Source organism: Colletotrichum scovillei (genome assembly GCF_011075155.1).
Source record: "Colletotrichum scovillei strain TJNH1 chromosome Unknown Contig00006, whole genome shotgun sequence".
NCBI classification, from domain to species: Eukaryota; Fungi; Ascomycota; class Sordariomycetes; order Glomerellales; family Glomerellaceae; genus Colletotrichum; species Colletotrichum scovillei.
This window is the reverse complement of record NW_023336264.1, coordinates 1,625,730-1,643,038: the sequence shown is the minus strand read 5'-3', so window position 1 is coordinate 1,643,038 and position 17,309 is coordinate 1,625,730. Positions and strand designations below refer to the sequence as shown.

Genomic DNA, 17,309 nt, shown 5'->3' with positions numbered 1-17,309 from the left:
GTGGTATGAAGAGACTCGGCATGTGCCGTATAATCCGAGTCCGTTGAAATATCACGATACCTCGCCATCATGTCTGAATCTTTTGCCTCAACTTGGATCCGTCATAAGACTTGTCATGTTGACTTTTTCTCTTTTCGCGCGCCGCCCCCTTTCCCGGGCATAGTGAATTTCCGAAAGGCACAAATGGTGTCCTCAGATGCAACTTCGTGCTCCGTTTCTGCCCGTGCAATCGCTGAACACGAATTCGGGCATTCGGTGTTTCCCGTGCCCGCATTTCCAACCTCATGCCGTCCCGTTCCTTGTCCCGCTATGGAACCTTGAACGAGCCATAATGTGTCAAAGTCGGTGTCGCGAATTCGAACAGCCCTGCTGCCCCCAAAGGCCCGTGGTCTCCCGATACCAGGCAAAATACTGTCGTTGGAAAATCTCTTGTTGTATGGGCAGGACGTCGACCCATTGCGCCGCCGAGGGAATTGCGGCTATTCTGTAGATATTGCCGTCTCGAGCGTTGCTCATCAGTCTGGAAACGCCTTCCTCGTGCGAGCCCAACTGCTTCGCCCAGTCATAAGCTTCGACCATCGTACGTCTCATGCAAAGACGTGCCGGCCTTCCAGAAATATGCATCTTGCATCATCTCGGTTTTGTCGTATCCTCATTTAGTAGTCGCTTGAGAGGAACCCCTGACTCATGGTGGTGTACACCATCCACGCCATCCTGCAGTTCTCCATCCACAGCACCGTCCGTCTCCCCGTCGACCAGCCCCTCCATCTTGACCGACTCAACGGGGCCAGATTGACTACGCTCGGTAGTGATAAAGGCTTCGATCTGAAGTCTTATCGTATCAAGAAAGGCTAAGCGACCCGTTGCGTCGAGTTTAGAAACCGCCGAATTTCTAATATCTTTGAGTCAGCTAGTGCCACAGAGAATGAAGAAGCCATGAGCGGCCGAGTGTGATATACAATAGCTCGAGTAGGGAGGAGATATCCTCGGCGGGAGGGTCTTGGAGGTTCGTGGGTGTCCCCGTTGCAGGGGGTTCGGCTTGTGCAGAAGCCAGCTGGATGAGCAGATCTGCGTTTTTGATAAACTTGACCAAGTCGTCCAGGTCGGTTTCTATATTCAGAGTCCGCATCCGCCTGATAATTTCGACTGATTCCGGCTCGGAGCGCATAGATAGAAGGCGGAAAAGCTCTTCAAAGAGAGAAAGGCGGCGTTGAAGCTCCTCGTGCTTTGTTTTCAGGGCGGCGAAGCGTGTGACGTCGGGGCCGGCATCGTACTCGCAGCGGGTGCGACCCATGCCCGCGCACAAGGAACACACGGGACGTTGGCCATCGCATTTTGATTTCCTGCGACGACATGAGGTGCAGGCGATTTTGGTCTGCGGACGTCGTCTTGGTGCAGAAGACGTGGTACCAGTGGCAGATTGCGGGGTTGTCTCCCGCTCCGACGAGGCGCTGCTGGCTGCTGTTGGGCCCGCAGGTAAAAGCTCGCGCTGTGGTTTCATCGTGAGCGTTGCCACAGGACCATGGGCAGGCCTGGTGGGCAACCGAGATAGCCACAAACAGTGGAAAAGGAGGCGTAAATATTATGGGCGTAGGCGTGTAGCTGGTACGGCGAGGTCTGCGTATTCGTCGTAGTAATTGAAATGGCGCGGGTGGACGAATTGAGAGAGGGTACAGGCAGAGCCAGAGCCAGAACCAGAGCGGGCCTCAACCGCCAGACCAGATCCGCCCTCCGCGTCGCTTGGTAAGTCTCAGTCGTTTTGACGGTGCGTGTCATACTGCCGACCCGCTGGCCATGTTGGTCGTGATTGAATCGTTCTCGTTATCGTCGTGATGTTATTATGCTGTTGCAGGTGTTTGGAAGTGCTGACAAGGCCCGTCCCGATGAGTAGTTTCTCAATTTCTTGGGAGCTCTTGAGGTAGCCAGGTATGACGAAATGGATGGACAAGACTCAAGCCAAATCCCCGTGCCCGTTGCTGGCTGGGCCACTTGGATTGTTCCGGTGCCGGGAAAGCTGCCGCGATTCCCCCTAGGTAAATAAGAAAACCGAAAAGGGAAGAAACGAAAAAATAATATTAATAAACGAAAACCACATAAAAGAGGTTAAGTTTGGCTCGCAAAGCTCCCCAAAGCCATGGAATCGTCTGGCCATGGCCAGGCCAGCCCATTAGCAAGGTTGAGGCTGCTGCTGCGCGATCCATCCATCCACAGAAGGGACAGAAATGCAAGGATGTCGTAGGTGCGAGTGGCCGCTGTGGCTATCGAGAGTTTGCTGGCGCATCGGACCCCAGCTCAGCTGTCGGTTCGTGTCAGCAGCCCAGCCAGGAATTAGGATTAGACACTCCCGACAATCTGCAGACTCTGCCTATGGCTGCTGATACCCCAAGCCTTGTGCACCCGCGAGACGACGGATAATGAACCAGTCACTTACGACTGCGAAGGAACTCCGCCAAAGAGAATAAGGCGGGGGAGACCACGAAAAGGCCTGAAGAAAGAAGAAAAGAAACCAGTTGAGTGCAGGAGATCATTTGGTTGCACAAAGACCTTGGTTGCGCCAGTTGTAATGCAACCCGCCAACAAGTCGAGGTACATGCGGTACTGCTAATCAGGTCGTTTTTAGCGTCTGGAGCAGGCTCAGTCGACCGTTGATTGGCGGGGGTGGTTCTAAGATGTCCAGCCAAACCGGGGCGTCTTTTTGTGGTGGGGGGTTTTGTACCCCTCAGAGCGCTTCTCCAAATTGTCGTTGTGGTTGGCTGACTGCATCGCAACATTGCAGCAGAGATTTGTGGAGAGAGCACAGCACAAACCCGTTGTGGTCAGTGCAATATGCCTACAGCAGTGATTAGCTTGTGTCTAAACAGAGGAGGGAGAGTAACGATTAGCATCGTGATGATAGCCGTGTTTCAGGAGTTGGGAATTGAGGAAGGATGTAAGGTAGACCTGTAGACTCTTACCAAAGTCTCGACAATAGAGCTCATTTCTTGGCTACTCGAGCGAGAAGCTGAGAACAAGGAATTCTCAAAGGAACGAACGAAGGAAAGCTTACCTCCTTGCTCATGTTGCATCTTGTGCTGGATGCCGGTCATCATTGTATCAGCTCGCCATCTTTCAGATGTGAGGCTAGTATCAAGAGTCCTTCGTTATACTTGAGGCTCGATACTGTATCTCGTTCGACCTTCTTTCGTTTCGTCCATCCGGCATCGAAATGCAAGCTGAGTAAATGATGTTGATGACCTCTCCCTAAACCAGCTGGCGTTCTCCATGAAGCCCGATGCTGACATTGTTGGCTGTTCTTGCGATATATCCTCGTATCATCTCGCAGTCGCAGTCCCCGTGTTCGAGAATCTGGCTTCTCAGAACCAGAACCTCGTTTTTGAGCGCAGATACACAGGCATCGAGATACATTCGCTCCTGTGTGACTCGCTGCTCTTGAGCGGCGAGATCTAACTCATGCTGTTTTGTCTTCTCGCGGCATCGCTTTGCGGCGGCTCGGTTCTTGACGCGATACGTCTTTTTCCCTTCCGGTCTTGGTGAAGAGCAAGTGTCATGGTCACTTTCTTTGTGCTCGTGGGCGGCCTCGGTGCCATTCGTGTTTGCATCGAAAGGAGCCATGTACATCGGTGAGACGTGCTCTCTCGCTACAAGACGTGTCTTCTTCATGGGTGGTTGACTCATCGATTCCGGCTGTCGACTTCTAGACACCCTCGGCGTATGGCATGTTGCCGTTGTTCCTGGGGCCGGGCTAGCTTGGAGTTGAAAATCGGGTGTGTACTGCCAATCTTGGCCTGGGATAGGAGGACTGTCAACGGGATTTGGCCATAGATGGTGTGAACTGTATACCATGGGTTCAGGTGGCTGGAAGTCTGATTGCTGGTATGTAGGCCACGATTCGCGTTCGGTTGCCCAAGTGGCCGTCGAGAAGTCTGACGTAGTCCCTGCTGTTGCGTCGAACAACCGATAGGCTTGAATCTCGACTTCCTGGTGCACGGAGGCCATGGAAAACTCAGTCGTGTGGCAATCGCATCCAGACCACCGCTGGCACAGATGAGGCTCGTTGATAGGCGTTTGGGGTGGTTGTTGTGGTAACGTATACATTGGCACCAGCTCAGGGTAGGCAGACTGAGCCATCATGTTGCCGTCCACATGGACAACAGAGTGTTCTTCTTCTTCTTCTTCTTCTTCGGTTGAAAATCTGTAGCTTCGGTTTCTTACAAGAATCTTGGTGGACTCTGAAGAGGGTACGTTGTTTTGAGCCTTGACGGCGGTGCCAGCGGAATCCAGAGAAAAAGTCAGAACTCAGCTGGAAAGCAACTAGTATCTGGGTTAGGGGACATATGAGTATCTTGGCCGCAAGAAGATGCTGACAGAAGATGGTCGAGTAAAAAAAAAAAAAAAAAAGATTAGTTTTGGAAGCCAGGGGTGGAGGAGTAGGAGGAGAAGGAGGAGGAAGAGGAACTCCTACCTACTTACCAGCTTGGGGTTGGGCGTATGGTGCAAAGTCTATGGCAGGATACGGGCAATACAGTGACTGGGGTTGTAGTGCCATGGCGATGAATGGGGGCGCGACAGGATATTTGAGCAGGGCCCCAATGAAGGAGGTGGGAGAAAGGCTCCGGCTGGGGATATGCGTGTCGGGGGTTTCTACTGGGGCTGGGACCGACAGGGGATAGAGTGAGAGAATACGGATAGACTTACAGCTGTTCCACCCAATGCGTGTCTTTTCACGCCAGGCGACCTGAGTTGCCAGATGTCTTAAACAACAGACAGAACCGACAGACGGCGCATTACACCTACACGGGGTGGTGTACACGAAGCGAAGGTGTGCTGCTTGCCTGGAGAGATGAAGCCTTTCCTCGCATGATAGTCATAATTGGCATCTTGTGTATCGAAGCAGCAAAGACGAAGGGAAGGGTGGATAAGCATGAGGGCGGCAGCTGAGGGGCTGTCCACTGCAGCGGAACTCAAGGGGCCAATGCAAGGTTTTGATGGTAAGAAGACGGCAAAGTCGGAATGTGTTGGTAGTGGCCAGCAGAATGGTAAGGTAGAGTAAGACGGCCGAGAAAGAGGTCGCATTGTGAAGCCGAGACTGCAGACCAAAGTGCAGACTGAAATGAGGTTGAGATCGAAGCCGAAATTGGAGTTTTCCTGGGAGTCAAGCTGGGGAGTATCCGTGAACTCAAGGGATCTGCCAGCAATTGTGAGAAGTGGCAGGGCTGTGTGAAGTGTAGGTTTTGGTAGACATTGTACAATGATCAGAGGATATTGAGATAAGAAGGAGGAGTAGTAGCAGGACGAGAAGACGCTGGTGTTGAGTGGATGAGTGGTAGTGGTAGTGGTGGTGGTGGTGGATGAGATGGAGGAGGAAGATGTGAGGGTGGCAAAATTGAACAGCCAGTGACTCGGACCGTGGTTGTGTACGGGCCTTGGTGCGCAGACGGTAGCAACAACGTCGCCGGCGACAGGGAGGATGATGGATGGGATGTACGGATACTGGATGTTCAAGGTAATATTCCGTACGATCGGTATGGGAGGGCCGAAATGAAGGCAGGAAAGGTGAGTGGTTCTTTCTGTTTCCTGATAGGTTGGGCAGGCGGATTTTAGAAGAGTACGGCGAGTCGGCCAGTGATGGATGCCCAACGTGGCGGAATTCAATCCGGTGAAATCAATGTTGCTGATTGGCCGCCGGATCAAACTCCGGCATGGGAAAGGCGCTGGGTGGCAAATCTTCCTTCCATTACCTTAAGGTACCTTAAATTAGGTAGGTCCTGGGCGGCTTGGGCCCTCCTGCCCCAAGAAAACAAATCGTTCGTGTTCTAATTAGTACCTAGGTAGGCACGCAGCTCCTCCCATATCCCTTTCTAGGTTGGCTTCCTTCGCTTCCCGGTCCCGTTCTCTCATGGTGCCTTCCATCCCAACTGCCCGGTCCCCCCTTTTTCTTAGTTATGCCTCAGTTTCCACCTCCTCTTCACTCTTTCAACTTGCTGTACGTAGTACAGCACTTGATGCTACCGATAACTCGTAGACGCACCGGCGCTTCATAACCCTGGAACGCTAAGGCATGTCATGCTTTGACTTCAATTACCTTGCCATTCCTGGGTAGACAAGCTGGGCTCTGCTTCCCCACAGTCACAGCATTTGTCAAGCCTCACCGTCGCATCTTTGCCACACTTCCTCCCACCCAACCTCAAAGTCATCGTGGCGGGTCTTTCCCTCCCCATAGCCAGATCTAGGCACGTAAGATGGCCTGAACCGAGATCTACTAACCCTTGATAGTGCAAAGAACCTGGAAACGACTTGCGTCGCCATCCCAACGATGCCTTACCTTGGTTAACCAAGTTCCGTTGTCCTTTTTCTTCCATTGGCCGCACCTGCTAACTACCTATGGGCGGTGGATACTTGTAGAAGGATCATCTTGGTCTACCTATTCTTGGCTGCTAATGGAAGGCGTGTGAAAGGTCCAGTTCGCTCCAATTCGCTCCAATAGGTACCAGACCGGGAGGTGCATAACATCCGGCTCCAACGTGCGTCTGTCAGTAACGTACGTCTGCGCCTGCGTGGACCGCTTATCACGGTGTGCTCAGCGTGGCTTCTTACTTGCAGTTACCCCAAGGTAGGTAGGTAGGATCCTCGAGGCGCCGTAATGAGATGCAGCCTTCACCTCACCGACGTATCCGTTCCTACCCCTCCCCTTCCATTCAGCTTTCCGTCGCACTTTCCCCTACCTCACCTTACCTTGCCTTACCGTAACGTACCTTGAGGCAGCCAAGGAGAAGAAAAGTCCAAAGCCAATCGGTTCCAACTCCCTCCAATCAATTTTCCATCTTCATCACATGTAATCATGCCACACTGCCTTTGCGATTTCCGGTAATGCCCATCCATCATCGCCATCTCCATCTCTTTCCCCAGGCCCCAACCCATCGGCATCGCCATCGCGGCTTGCAGTCTCCCAAGACACGCACACTTTTGCTCCCAGCAGAACCTCTCGCCAGTCACCCTCAATGCCAACCACTGGCCCATCTTCTCGCGCTTACCTACCAGAAACGATCCTCCCCCTCTATCGGCCGTTGACGCTCAGCCAATCAACGCCAATGCGACGCGCAGGCATCGAGACGTGGTGCGGCTTGCCTTGGACACTACTCGACGATCCTGGACCAAGATTCCGTCTTGATCACCCTTGTCAAGAAAACACCCGGACCAGATGTTCTGTCAACTAATCCAGTAGCTACGCCAAAATACCACCATAGCCTGCATCTCATCCTCCATCTCCACATCTCGGCCGGCCCCTTTCCATTTTGCCTCAAGAACCAACCCACGATGCCTCGCAGACATCCTCAACATCTTCATTGATGACCCTTGGCAGTCATCAGTGTTTGATCCAACTACCTACGCCAGGATCCTATGGTCAGATAACTAATCATGTCTTGTAGGCATGTCTGACTACGAACGAACCGACTCTACGGCACCGAACAATTCAGCGCTGCACCAGACAGCCCAAATTGGAAACATCCCCGCTATCGAAACAACGATCCAACTACAAGCCACGACGATCTCGATGCCACTTCTCCTACCCTAGGTCCCTTGCCTGCTAGCCGACCCAGCATCGAAGCGCCTCACGCTTGATTTCCATGGATAATCCCCCACCTTACACCATCGCTATCAACCTGATTGACACCAACCTCCATGCACCGCTTCCCGGGTACCACAACAATCCTTGTGTGCTTTTATGTGGGAGATTCGTTTTCTGAAATTGGCCCACTGCGCGCTACATCCTACACATTAGCATCTTTCCAAATAAAATCAATAACAGCTACATTATACTACGCATCGAGGATAAGGAGCACAATTGTTCTCTACGACCCAAAATTTTCCTCACTTTTCATGATACCTTCAAAGCACTACGATATCTCCGAGGCAAATGTGATCCTACTCCCCGGGCTAATGCTGAAGGTCATAGATATGGGCATCCGACATGGTCCTGGATGTGTCATCCCAGCCATAGGTTAGGTGGAGTGGCTCACGTCTAGAAAGCAACCATCGGGAGCAATGCATTGTCGCGAAGACATCACTGTCACTCCACCAATCTGTATCATGTCATTTTCTCAACGAACACATGCAAAGGCATACCACCATTTGACACTTAGCACACACCCGACTTCCGAAGCTCCACTGGCTGCAGCATCAGCCCTGGTGCTGGACGTCAAACATGAGGATCATGCAACAGAGACTCGGAAATATGCGCCTACACCAGAATCTTCCCATCTCACATTCTTGTTGACCGCCGCTTGGCATGGTATATCGGAGTTTCTAACGATTGAAGCAATCGGGCCCGGATAGCCAAAGGAAAAAGCAAGTTCGCAAGGCAAATTGACAACACCCACTTTACCGTTTACGCGCCGTTATGCAGCTTTCGAGCTGAGCGAGCATCTAACAACTGCCGAAGACGAAAGCTAAACGCCACGGATGACAAGAGGCAGCATCGGTGAATTATCGACTTGTCTTAGGTCGCAAATCGCTGGATCCCAAGATGGCAGCTATGTCTCACCGTTCTGTTCCACTCGCTTCAGCACTTCGCCTCGAATTATACCTTGACAACTGTTGGAAAAGTTTTCTATCTCTTCAACTGCAAACTGCACCACTTACAAGCATTCAATATACCAAGTCAGAGAGGCTCTGCTGGAAGTTACAGATACGTCGGTTGTCGAGGGCGACACAGCCAAGTTCACGATGAATGGCACCAGAAGTACCAAGGGAGCCACCTCCGCCTCTCCGCGGCCGATCAAATTGGAACGTCAACTTCTCAAGGCGACTACAGATGCCCATTGAGTGCATATACCAGGGCCGTGATATGCTATTGCGTGGATGAACTGACTTCTGCTCACTTGCCGCGCGCAGAGTCGCATGCATATCCAGGAAAGGACATTGCTCGAGATTCAGGAGACTCTTCGAATCCTACTTGCCACGGCGGAAGCTCCGCTCCGAGGCCAGCCGCTCACATGTATCTGCCCAGGGTCTCTTCAGATGCAATCCCGCAGGCACTCCCAAGCCTGCTGATTCCTTCGTACGACTGCAGTTGTTGGGGCTTCCCGGGATACCGACTTGGCCTCCCGACCGAAAGCTGATCGATTGATATTCAATGGGCTTCTTTGAACCCTTGACTGCACGGAGCCTCTACGGCTACATCCGCGGTGATGTTGGTGTGGAAGAAATGTTGGACAGCTTATGCCGAGAACCAACTAAAGTATGACGGAACATGAAAAGGCAAGAACCGCAACCAATCAGCTTGGGGAAGTCGATACAGGGGGGGTGTATACCCCATGGGAGAAGCGATAATTGGGCGATGGAGGTCTCGAGATGTTATTCCTGCTTTACACGTGGCAGAGCATGTGGATGCCGTCTCTGAACCATGTGCGTTGTTGGTTATTGGATTCAAGGAGCTCTGATCTATTTGCACATCTCAAAGATACCGTTTGGTTGATGGCGAGGCAAAGCTTCCTGCTTTCCAGCCTTGGTAGTTAGCTCTGTTGACTACACTAGGCATACCAGATCGTGTTTGGAAAGCTTTCAGGGTTTGGCTTCATGTCTCAAACCTTGAGATATGTCCAGCTCTCCACAGACGGACCGACGGACCTATGACCCGGGCTGTTGCCCAACGCTTCTGAGCGTGGTTTGTGGTCTGAATAGCATCAGTTGCAGACGTAACATCCCGGTTACACAAACAGAATAACTTGCGAATGCGCTGTACCGTTACATGCTGACTAGTTTCAAGTACATGGGCATCTGTTGGTTGCAGAAAAGGGGCAAAGGCAGGCTTCGCCTGATGGCGATGGATAGAGCCCCAACGTTTCTAGGTCGTGTTTGCCATGTCGAAGTCCCACGCCCGTAGTTTCTGCAAAGACTTGAGATTTTAAGCTTTTTTCTCGGATCCGCGGCAAGTTTGAGCCTTTTTCTTTTTCTTGCTGCGGCTGAGTGGACGGATGGAAGCTCTTGTCTCTTCGTATAGGGACAGCCTAGGTCGGCAGTTTTTTTCTTGCCCTTCTTTTCTTTTTGTGATTTTGGTCAAGGTAACGATGCTTGGCGGAAACAATGCGATGTAACGGGATTTTCAGCAACGCAAGGCCAGACGGGAGCGAGATACGACGGTCTTTTACGAGATGGGGACTTTTTGGTGGGGAGGTTGTACGTTCTCCTGTGAGAAAGCACGCCTCGCTTTCGCTTTTCTCGAGTTGGAGGCAAGTAGTGGATTTTGTTGCTGCTCTTTGGCCAAACAGCTTTTGATACGCCCTTTTGTGGTAAGGTGGTCAGACATGCCCTATCTCCCTTTCTGGTTGCTCTCTCATTCTCACCTCCAAGAGACCAGAGCCTAGAAGCCAATGCTGAGGTTTTTGACCCTTTGCTTCAATGACGAGTCAGAGGGGTGTTTATAAGAGGCTGTGACACAGACTAGAAAGATTTGGCGTTGTCCTCTGTTCTGTCTCTCTGGGAGACGATTTCTCTGAGACGCCCCCCCCCCCCCCTTTCGAAAGTCTTGTGAGAGGACAAAAGTCCACTCACCGACTGTTTCTCTGCTCTGGGTGTTTCCGTTCTTTCACCACCTACCCGCGACTCTGGTTCAGAGCATGTCACTCCTATATCATTTGAAGGACCGTTTGATGTAGGGAGAGGTGACTATCCGAGTCTGAACTATGAAAATGGCGAAGAGGGAGACAAAACTTCTACTTTTGGGAGCTTAGGGATTAAAAGCACAAAATTTGCGTATGGGATGGGTCGAAGAGATTAACAATTTAAAGGGGGGCGGATTTATGTACCCCCGGCTATGGACTGTCCGTTTGGGGGGTTGTATGTCTATGGGCGGAAAAGGCTTTTCTAATGTCCAGCAGTGAGGAAGTCAAAGGTCCAGGCCGTTGCCCGCACATACCCTTTTCAACTGGGGGCAGATAGCTGAGGATCTTAAGATAATCTGGTATCTATGTTGAATGACGGGCCAAAGGCTCGGAGAAGGGGTTCTAGTATGTTGATAACTGGCGATGCTGACAACAGGGATGCCGTCTTCCAGGAAAATAGGTCTGGGCTGCGAATCCGTGATGTCACAAGAGCAAGGCATGCTAATGAATCTTCGTTTGGCATCAGTCAGGGGGGGAGGCACCTTATTTTACACAAATACTGCTGCTCGTAAAGGAAGCGCAGACAATGGCCTCGCACACAAGCAATTGTTATTGAACGTAGCCAGTTGATAGTTTGCCCTATATCAGAGGTATAAGCTGTGTATCCAAGGGGGCTCGGCCTGGCGCAATCTCAGGCGCTACTCTGGCTCACCAACTGCAAAGCGTGGCTGTGCCCACAGCTGTCTATTGCACTCTGCCATCAGAGCCATAGCGGAACACGAATTCCGTGCTGTGAGCGTCGTCGACGTCCTCGTCATCTACCCCTTATCTGGGGAAAATAAAGCTCTCGCGATCTTCTAGTAGATGATATCCTCGCTGTCCGCCTCACAACTGTACATTCCTGGGGTTGTGCACTCGAGTAGACACCTGGCGCGCAGTAGCACTCAATGCTTTGCGTATCGTACGGTAGCCAAGAGCGACACGTCCTGACTTGTCGGATCCGTGGCCACATCCAAGGCTTGGTTGTCGTTGGCTCTTTGAACCATATGGCCCCACTCAGACGTCCTCATCCTCCACCTCCTCCACCATAACCTGGTGGGGTCTCGTGCTCTCTGAATCCCCCAGCGACGCAGTCGTCTGCAGGTAGCCCTCCTGCTCCAGTCGATCCGCCTCTTCAGGTTCCATCAGACCGCCTTGCCCCTTGCCCTTGTCCAGCTTCATCTTGACGTGAGTCGGCACGAAAGCGGTGACGGCTTCCTTTGTCAAATTCCGAACCATCGGCTTCGCCTCGTATACGGTCTTGGGCTCTGGCGCGGGGGCCTTGGCCTCCTTCTCCTTCTTCTCCCTCTCTTCTGGCGGTTCCCTCTCCGCCTGCTCTGCCTGCCTTCTGGCGCGTCTCTTTGCGTACCACTTATCCATCAGTTCTTTTGGAATCGGTGGCGGTGTGTCGCGGGGCATTGGGATCCGCTTTACGTCGTCGGGAACGTCCTCATCGCTCGTCAACTCGTCGTTGTCTCGCCTCCTCTTTCCGAGGACTCCGCCGGAAGAATCGCCATCGCGGTTGTATCCTCCTCCGCCGCCGCGGCTAAAGGTGGGCGCTTTGTCGCCGAGCGCTTCGCGCGCCTTGTTTACTGCTCGTAGCTCCTTCTCGAGGCCTTCGAGGACCTGCTCTTCGTGGCGCGATAGTTTGCCTCCGTTTGTCGTGATTCCCTTGAGGTCGTCTATTTGTTTCTGGAGTCTTTCGGGGTTGCGCCGTGCGAGCTTCTCATTGCGACGGCCTTGGACCTCGGCCTTGCCTGGAAGAGTAGTTGGTTAATTGATGACTTTACTGGCTAATGTGTTGCTAACTGGGGACATTACCCTTCTTGATTGCTTTCGCTTTGTCAGCTTTACGCTGAGCGTTGACTGGGTTGTAATTCTTTTCTTTCGGCATTTTGGGTGTGAGTATGGACGTGATGGGGTTTGTTGTAGAAGTCTAAATATCGATGTCACAAGAAGCTTCTAAGCCGACCTTGGAAGATCAATTGCTCTGATAGCGATAAGGCGAGATGTCACTATCGATAGCGCTTATCGCATCACGTGCAGCTTTCAGCTGGACATGGGCATGATTGTTGCCCCTGCAACATTGTTGACTTGGTGCCCCGCAGCACCCAATAACACTGTCGCTTTGTTCCCTTGTTCCCCCTAATACGCAAGTGCCCACCAGCGATCGACTGTGCAGTGGTCAGCCTCCGTAGGTCGGGTAGATCTTGGGCAGTCTGTCTCCATCCATCGCCCTGGCACGCCTGGATTCCTACCCAAGTCAACCCCACGGCGGAGAAGATAACAACATAATAACCCGCGTTGGTTACGCTTTATCTCGAGCACGCAACTTTATTCGTACCTTGCAGTGCTTTTCGATCCTCCTCCCCCAAACATCTTTCTCGATTACCCCTCCAAGCACATTGGTTGATTGATACCTTTGGTCGCTACGTTTCGCCCCCCGCCCGCATCCTCCCTCAATCCACCCTCCCGAATCTGTTTGCTTCGCAACATCATCAACAATGTCGGGCTTCATGGCCAATCTGTTTCCTGGAGGAACCAGGGACAACAATGCAGCTTCGCGACCCGAGACGCCTACAAGAAACAGCTTCATCAACCCAGCCAGCACACCCCAAGGCAGCCCTAGCAAGAGAACGAACCCCCCTGGCGCCCACGAATTGCCCGAGTCCTTCGACAATGCGCTCAAGTTGAGCACACCTGTTCTGGAGAGACCCAGACTCGATCGCCCGCTGAGTGTGATCACCACCCCGCAGTCTTCGGGGAGAGGCAACGAATACAGTCCCAATGTCGAGGACAGCGTCTTGCACAAGGGAGCGACTTCAGCAGGCAGCCCCTTGAAGAAGTCCCATGGACAGGAGAACACTCCCCCCGTCTCGCGCTTGGGAGGTAACGACTCTCCCTACCAGCAGAGCCATGCTGCCATCTCCCGTCACGAGCTATACCAGCCCAAGGAGAAGGCTGTGACTCCTAGGAACAAGTTCAACACCCAGAGAGCACTCACATCCGAAGAGTTGGAGATCCTGCAGCGCCCCAACGTGCGAAGACTCGTCAACGTGACACAGCTCTGTATGTTGAACTCTGTTAAACATGGCGTAAGCAAGACTGACTGAAAGCAGACTTTCTCGACTATTACTTCGACCTTCTTACGTATGTCGGCTCCAGACAGAACCGCCTGAACAATTTCCAATCGGAGATCCCACCTCCGCCAGAGACCGATGAAGCGACGTACAATCAGATGTGGTCAAAGTACAAGGGACGAGAGCGTGCAAACCTCAGAAAGAGACGAGTGAGACTTCGCCAGGGTGATTTCCAGATCCTCACCCAGGTTGGACAAGGAGGCTACGGTCAGGTCTTCCTGGCGCAGAAGAAGGACACCCGGGAAGTCTGCGCGCTGAAGGTAATGAGCAAGAAGTTGTTGTTCAAGCTTGACGAAGTTCGCCACGTGTTGACTGAGCGCGACATCCTGACCACTGCCAAGAGTGAGTGGCTTGTCCGGCTTCTCTACTCATTCCAGGATGACAAGAGTATCTATCTTGCCATGGAGTATGTGCCTGGAGGAGATTTCCGCACGCTACTCAACAACACGGGCGTTCTGAGCAACCGTCATGCTCGTTTCTACATCGCCGAGATGTTCTGCTCCGTCGATGCTCTTCACCAGCTTGGTTACATTCATCGAGACTTGAAGCCGGAGAACTTCTTGGTCGACTCTACCGGACACGTTAAGCTCACGGACTTTGGACTAGCTGCTGGTATGCTTGCGCCAGCCAAGATCGAATCTATGAGAGTCCGTCTCGAAAAGGCATCCGAGACCTCAGTACCTTTCGGAAAGCCCATGGATAAGCGAACAGTAGCTGAGAGAAGGGAGGGCTACCAGACAATGCGCGCAAAGGATATGAACTACGCCAAGTCCATTGTTGGCTCACCCGACTACATGGCGCCCGAAGTTCTTCGAGGAGACGAGTATGACTACACGGTGGACTACTGGAGTTTGGGCTGCATGTTGTTTGAGGCTCTGACAGGATTCCCTCCCTTTGCGGGCTCCACACCTGACGAGACTTGGAGGAACTTGAAGCACTGGCGTGAGGTGCTCAAGCGGCCCGTTTGGGAGGATCCTAACTACTTCCTCAGCAACCGCACTTGGAACTTCATTACGACGTAAGTGGGCCCTGTCATGGTTGACATGCTTTGTGACATCATCTAACACTACGCTTCAGCTGCATCAACTCTCGGTCTAAGCGCTTTTCCAACTTCAAGGAGATTAACTCTCACCACTACTTTGCCGAGGTTGACTGGGATACGCTACGAACCACCAAGGCTCCATTCGTGCCCGAGCTCGATTCAGAGACGGACGCCGGTTACTTTGATGACTTCAGTAATGAGGCGGACATGGCCAAGTACAAGGAGGTGCATGACAAGCAGCAGGCCCTCGAGACTATGGCGGACCGTGATGACGAGATGGGCAAGAGCCTCTTCGTCGGCTTCACATTCCGACATCGGAAGACCACCGATGACGCAAGTCCGCGCAAACCTATCCCCTTCAAGGAGGAGGAGGACACCTTTGGCACGATGCTGTAGCGCAGACCTGTGTGGAATTGGACGCAGTTGAGTCGGACAACATTTCGGAGAGGCTTCCTCTGAACCTGGAGTCCAAAGATTCGATTTACGATGATGATGAGACGGACGTCATTGGGCCAATAAGGCGGTGTTCGAGAAAGGCGAGGGACTACTTGTATGAGTTTGGGACTGGACTGCCCTGCAGCAATGGCATGTTTGAGATGAAATTTCGGGCATTTCTTTTTGCGTTGGAGTTTGCAGATGGACAGGTTCAGGTGGACAGGCCTGCTAACACAGCATTAAGCAAGCAGGGTCTTCTTTTTTTTTTTCGGGTTGGGATTAATTCTAGGGGATGAGGCGGCGTTGCAGACGGCTGAACATCCGACACACACGTGGGACTAGAGATGAATAGACACGCACAGAAACAATTGACATTTTCTTCCTCTCACTTCCGGTCAGCTTCCCCAGCTTACTCACCGACAGCGGGTGTCAACCTGTCCGCGTCATCTTTGAGGCTTGCGCGAAGCCCCGTGAGAGTACCTGCCTTAGTTGAAGCAGATATGACCAGCCTCGCCTCTCGGCACGACGGCAGCTAAGCCAACGATCGGGGCTGCCAAAGCCTGACGGCGATCGGTCTGTTTTTGGTGGTGGTGGTGATGGCGTGTCGATCAGCCGGCACCGAGCGAGCAGGATAAGCACATACTCTGAAACAAATGCGAAGAACGCGCTTCGGCCTAGTTCTCGGTGGTCACGTTCCCTTTCCGGCGCAAAGACAGTCATTATCCATTCCTTTTGTTGCTGACGCCGTTTTTGTTTCGTTTCTTCTCTTGTCCTCGTCCCGACTTGAAGGTGCAGTGCAGTGCAATGCGCCGTTCCCGACGAGCTGGATCCGTTGGCAGCAGGAAGCAGGAAGGCAACCCATTCGGACGAAAAGAATAGAAGCCCAAGAGGCATACGTCAGCCCTTTTTCTGTTTTGATGCTTCTGCCAAAACCCCGAATGGGGTGGGAAACGTGGGCTGACGCTTCCTCATGGGAGAGAACATACGCGATAGAGAAAACCAAGTAAGAGATGGATTCCCCTTCTCCGCCGTTTTGGTGCTTCCTCACCTCACCCAGTACTAAAACAGTACCTTATTCCCCAGGTATGTTGGAGTTACCCGGGGGACCGAGAGCGCAATGCGGTTGAAACGGAGGTTGGTGTTGATTGGCTTGGACTTACATGACGGATCGCCGAACCGAACGCTAGCGGTGGTGGACCGGTGTTCCCCAAACCCCATCCCGGACGACCATTCTTTTTTCCATGTTGTGTCACACATTACACATTCGCCCTCTCAGCGACGCCGCGAGAGGGACCCCCGTTGGAGCTAATAGCTAAGCATACTTGCCGACGAGCTACTAGCGTTTTGTCCGACTGCAGCAGCTAAAGTCTGACTTTTTGTGGGTGAGAGGCTCTGTGTGTCCATGAGGGCAAACATCCACACACTCGCGACGCTCTTGTTCCTTCTTTTTCTTGGTGACACCGTCCGCGGGGGTAATCCTGCCATGCAGGGCCGCGCGGTTGGGGGCTTTGATCAAGGGTCGGACAGGGCGAGAGAGACATGCGCGCGAGCTGAGGCTGTTGGGATGTGAGGTAAGGTAAGCAGACCAGAGTTGTGGGATGGAGGGGGAACACACGGCTCTGGGGGAGGAGGTGTGATGCGCGTGAGAGGGAGCCAGTAGTGTAGCCTGGGCATCCGGTAGGATCTGCGGAGGTTCAAAGAGCTAGAGTCACAAACCGCGGTGTCCGTGGGACCAAGGCGGCTCCTCCTCGCCTCCACTGTTCCCAGTAGAGGAGAGAGGAAACGAAAGATGCGCGCCAAGACCCTGTCATTGCTTTTCGTCTTTTTTGCCATGCGGCCCTGCGGCTGCTCGGGACCGAAGCTGTCTGTTCCTCCCCATGTCCCCCCATGCCGTGTTCCATCAGCAGTACCTTCGTACGGCATTTGAGTGAGACTAGCGGAGTAAGGCAACGGTAGTCGAAGGGGGTGTGTGAGAGGGCGTGCGTGGAAGCGCGAGGCAGAGAGACAAGAGGCGGTCATGTCGTTTGTCCATGAAATATAAAGACAAGTCGT

General features: G+C 52.7%; 4 protein-coding genes across 4 annotated transcripts; 1 reads left to right on the top strand and 3 right to left on the bottom strand.

Annotated features, from left to right (window-relative positions):
- Window positions 1-630: 630 nt before the first annotated feature.
- On the bottom strand, window positions 631-1,776 carry HER10_EVM0010150 (uncharacterized protein; the record flags this gene model as incomplete). Its single annotated transcript, XM_035479619.1, has 4 exons — window positions 631-892; window positions 960-1,343; window positions 1,404-1,532; window positions 1,658-1,776. 4 exons carry the CDS (start codon window positions 1,774-1,776, stop codon window positions 631-633), a joined length of 894 nt encoding a protein of 297 aa, XP_035333205.1.
- A 1,464-nt stretch (window positions 1,777-3,240) lies between these two features.
- Window positions 3,241-4,131, bottom strand: HER10_EVM0011179 (uncharacterized protein; the record flags this gene model as incomplete). Its single annotated transcript, XM_035480617.1, has 1 exon — window positions 3,241-4,131. One exon carries the CDS (start codon window positions 4,129-4,131, stop codon window positions 3,241-3,243), a length of 891 nt encoding a protein of 296 aa, XP_035333351.1.
- Window positions 4,132-11,405: 7,274 nt separating this feature from the next.
- HER10_EVM0001606 (WW domain binding protein 11) lies at window positions 11,406-12,553 on the bottom strand. The gene is made up of 2 exons (XM_035471350.1): window positions 12,462-12,553; window positions 11,406-12,397 (listed from the first exon to the last, which is right to left on the bottom strand). The coding sequence occupies exons 1-2, from the start codon at window positions 12,532-12,534 to the stop codon at window positions 11,658-11,660; spliced, it is 813 nt and encodes a 270-aa protein (XP_035332182.1). The 5' UTR covers window positions 12,535-12,553; the 3' UTR covers window positions 11,406-11,657.
- Window positions 12,554-13,144: 591 nt separating this feature from the next.
- HER10_EVM0000190 (uncharacterized protein) lies at window positions 13,145-15,529 on the top strand (the record flags this gene model as incomplete). Its single annotated transcript, XM_035469984.1, has 3 exons — window positions 13,145-13,709; window positions 13,760-14,798; window positions 14,858-15,529. 3 exons carry the CDS (start codon window positions 13,145-13,147, stop codon window positions 15,216-15,218), a joined length of 1,965 nt encoding a protein of 654 aa, XP_035332009.1. The 3' UTR covers window positions 15,219-15,529.
- Between the last annotated feature and the right edge of the window lie 1,780 nt (window positions 15,530-17,309).

Coding starts and splice junctions, on each gene's coding strand:
- HER10_EVM0001606 (XM_035471350.1), bottom strand. CDS start 12,534: ATGCCGAAAGAAAAGAATTACAACCCAGTCAACGCTCAGCGTAAAGCT. Junction 12,398..12,461: donor AGCGAAAGCAATCAAGAAGG/GTAATGTCCCCA, acceptor CTACTCTTCCAG/GCAAGGCCGAGGTCCAAGGC.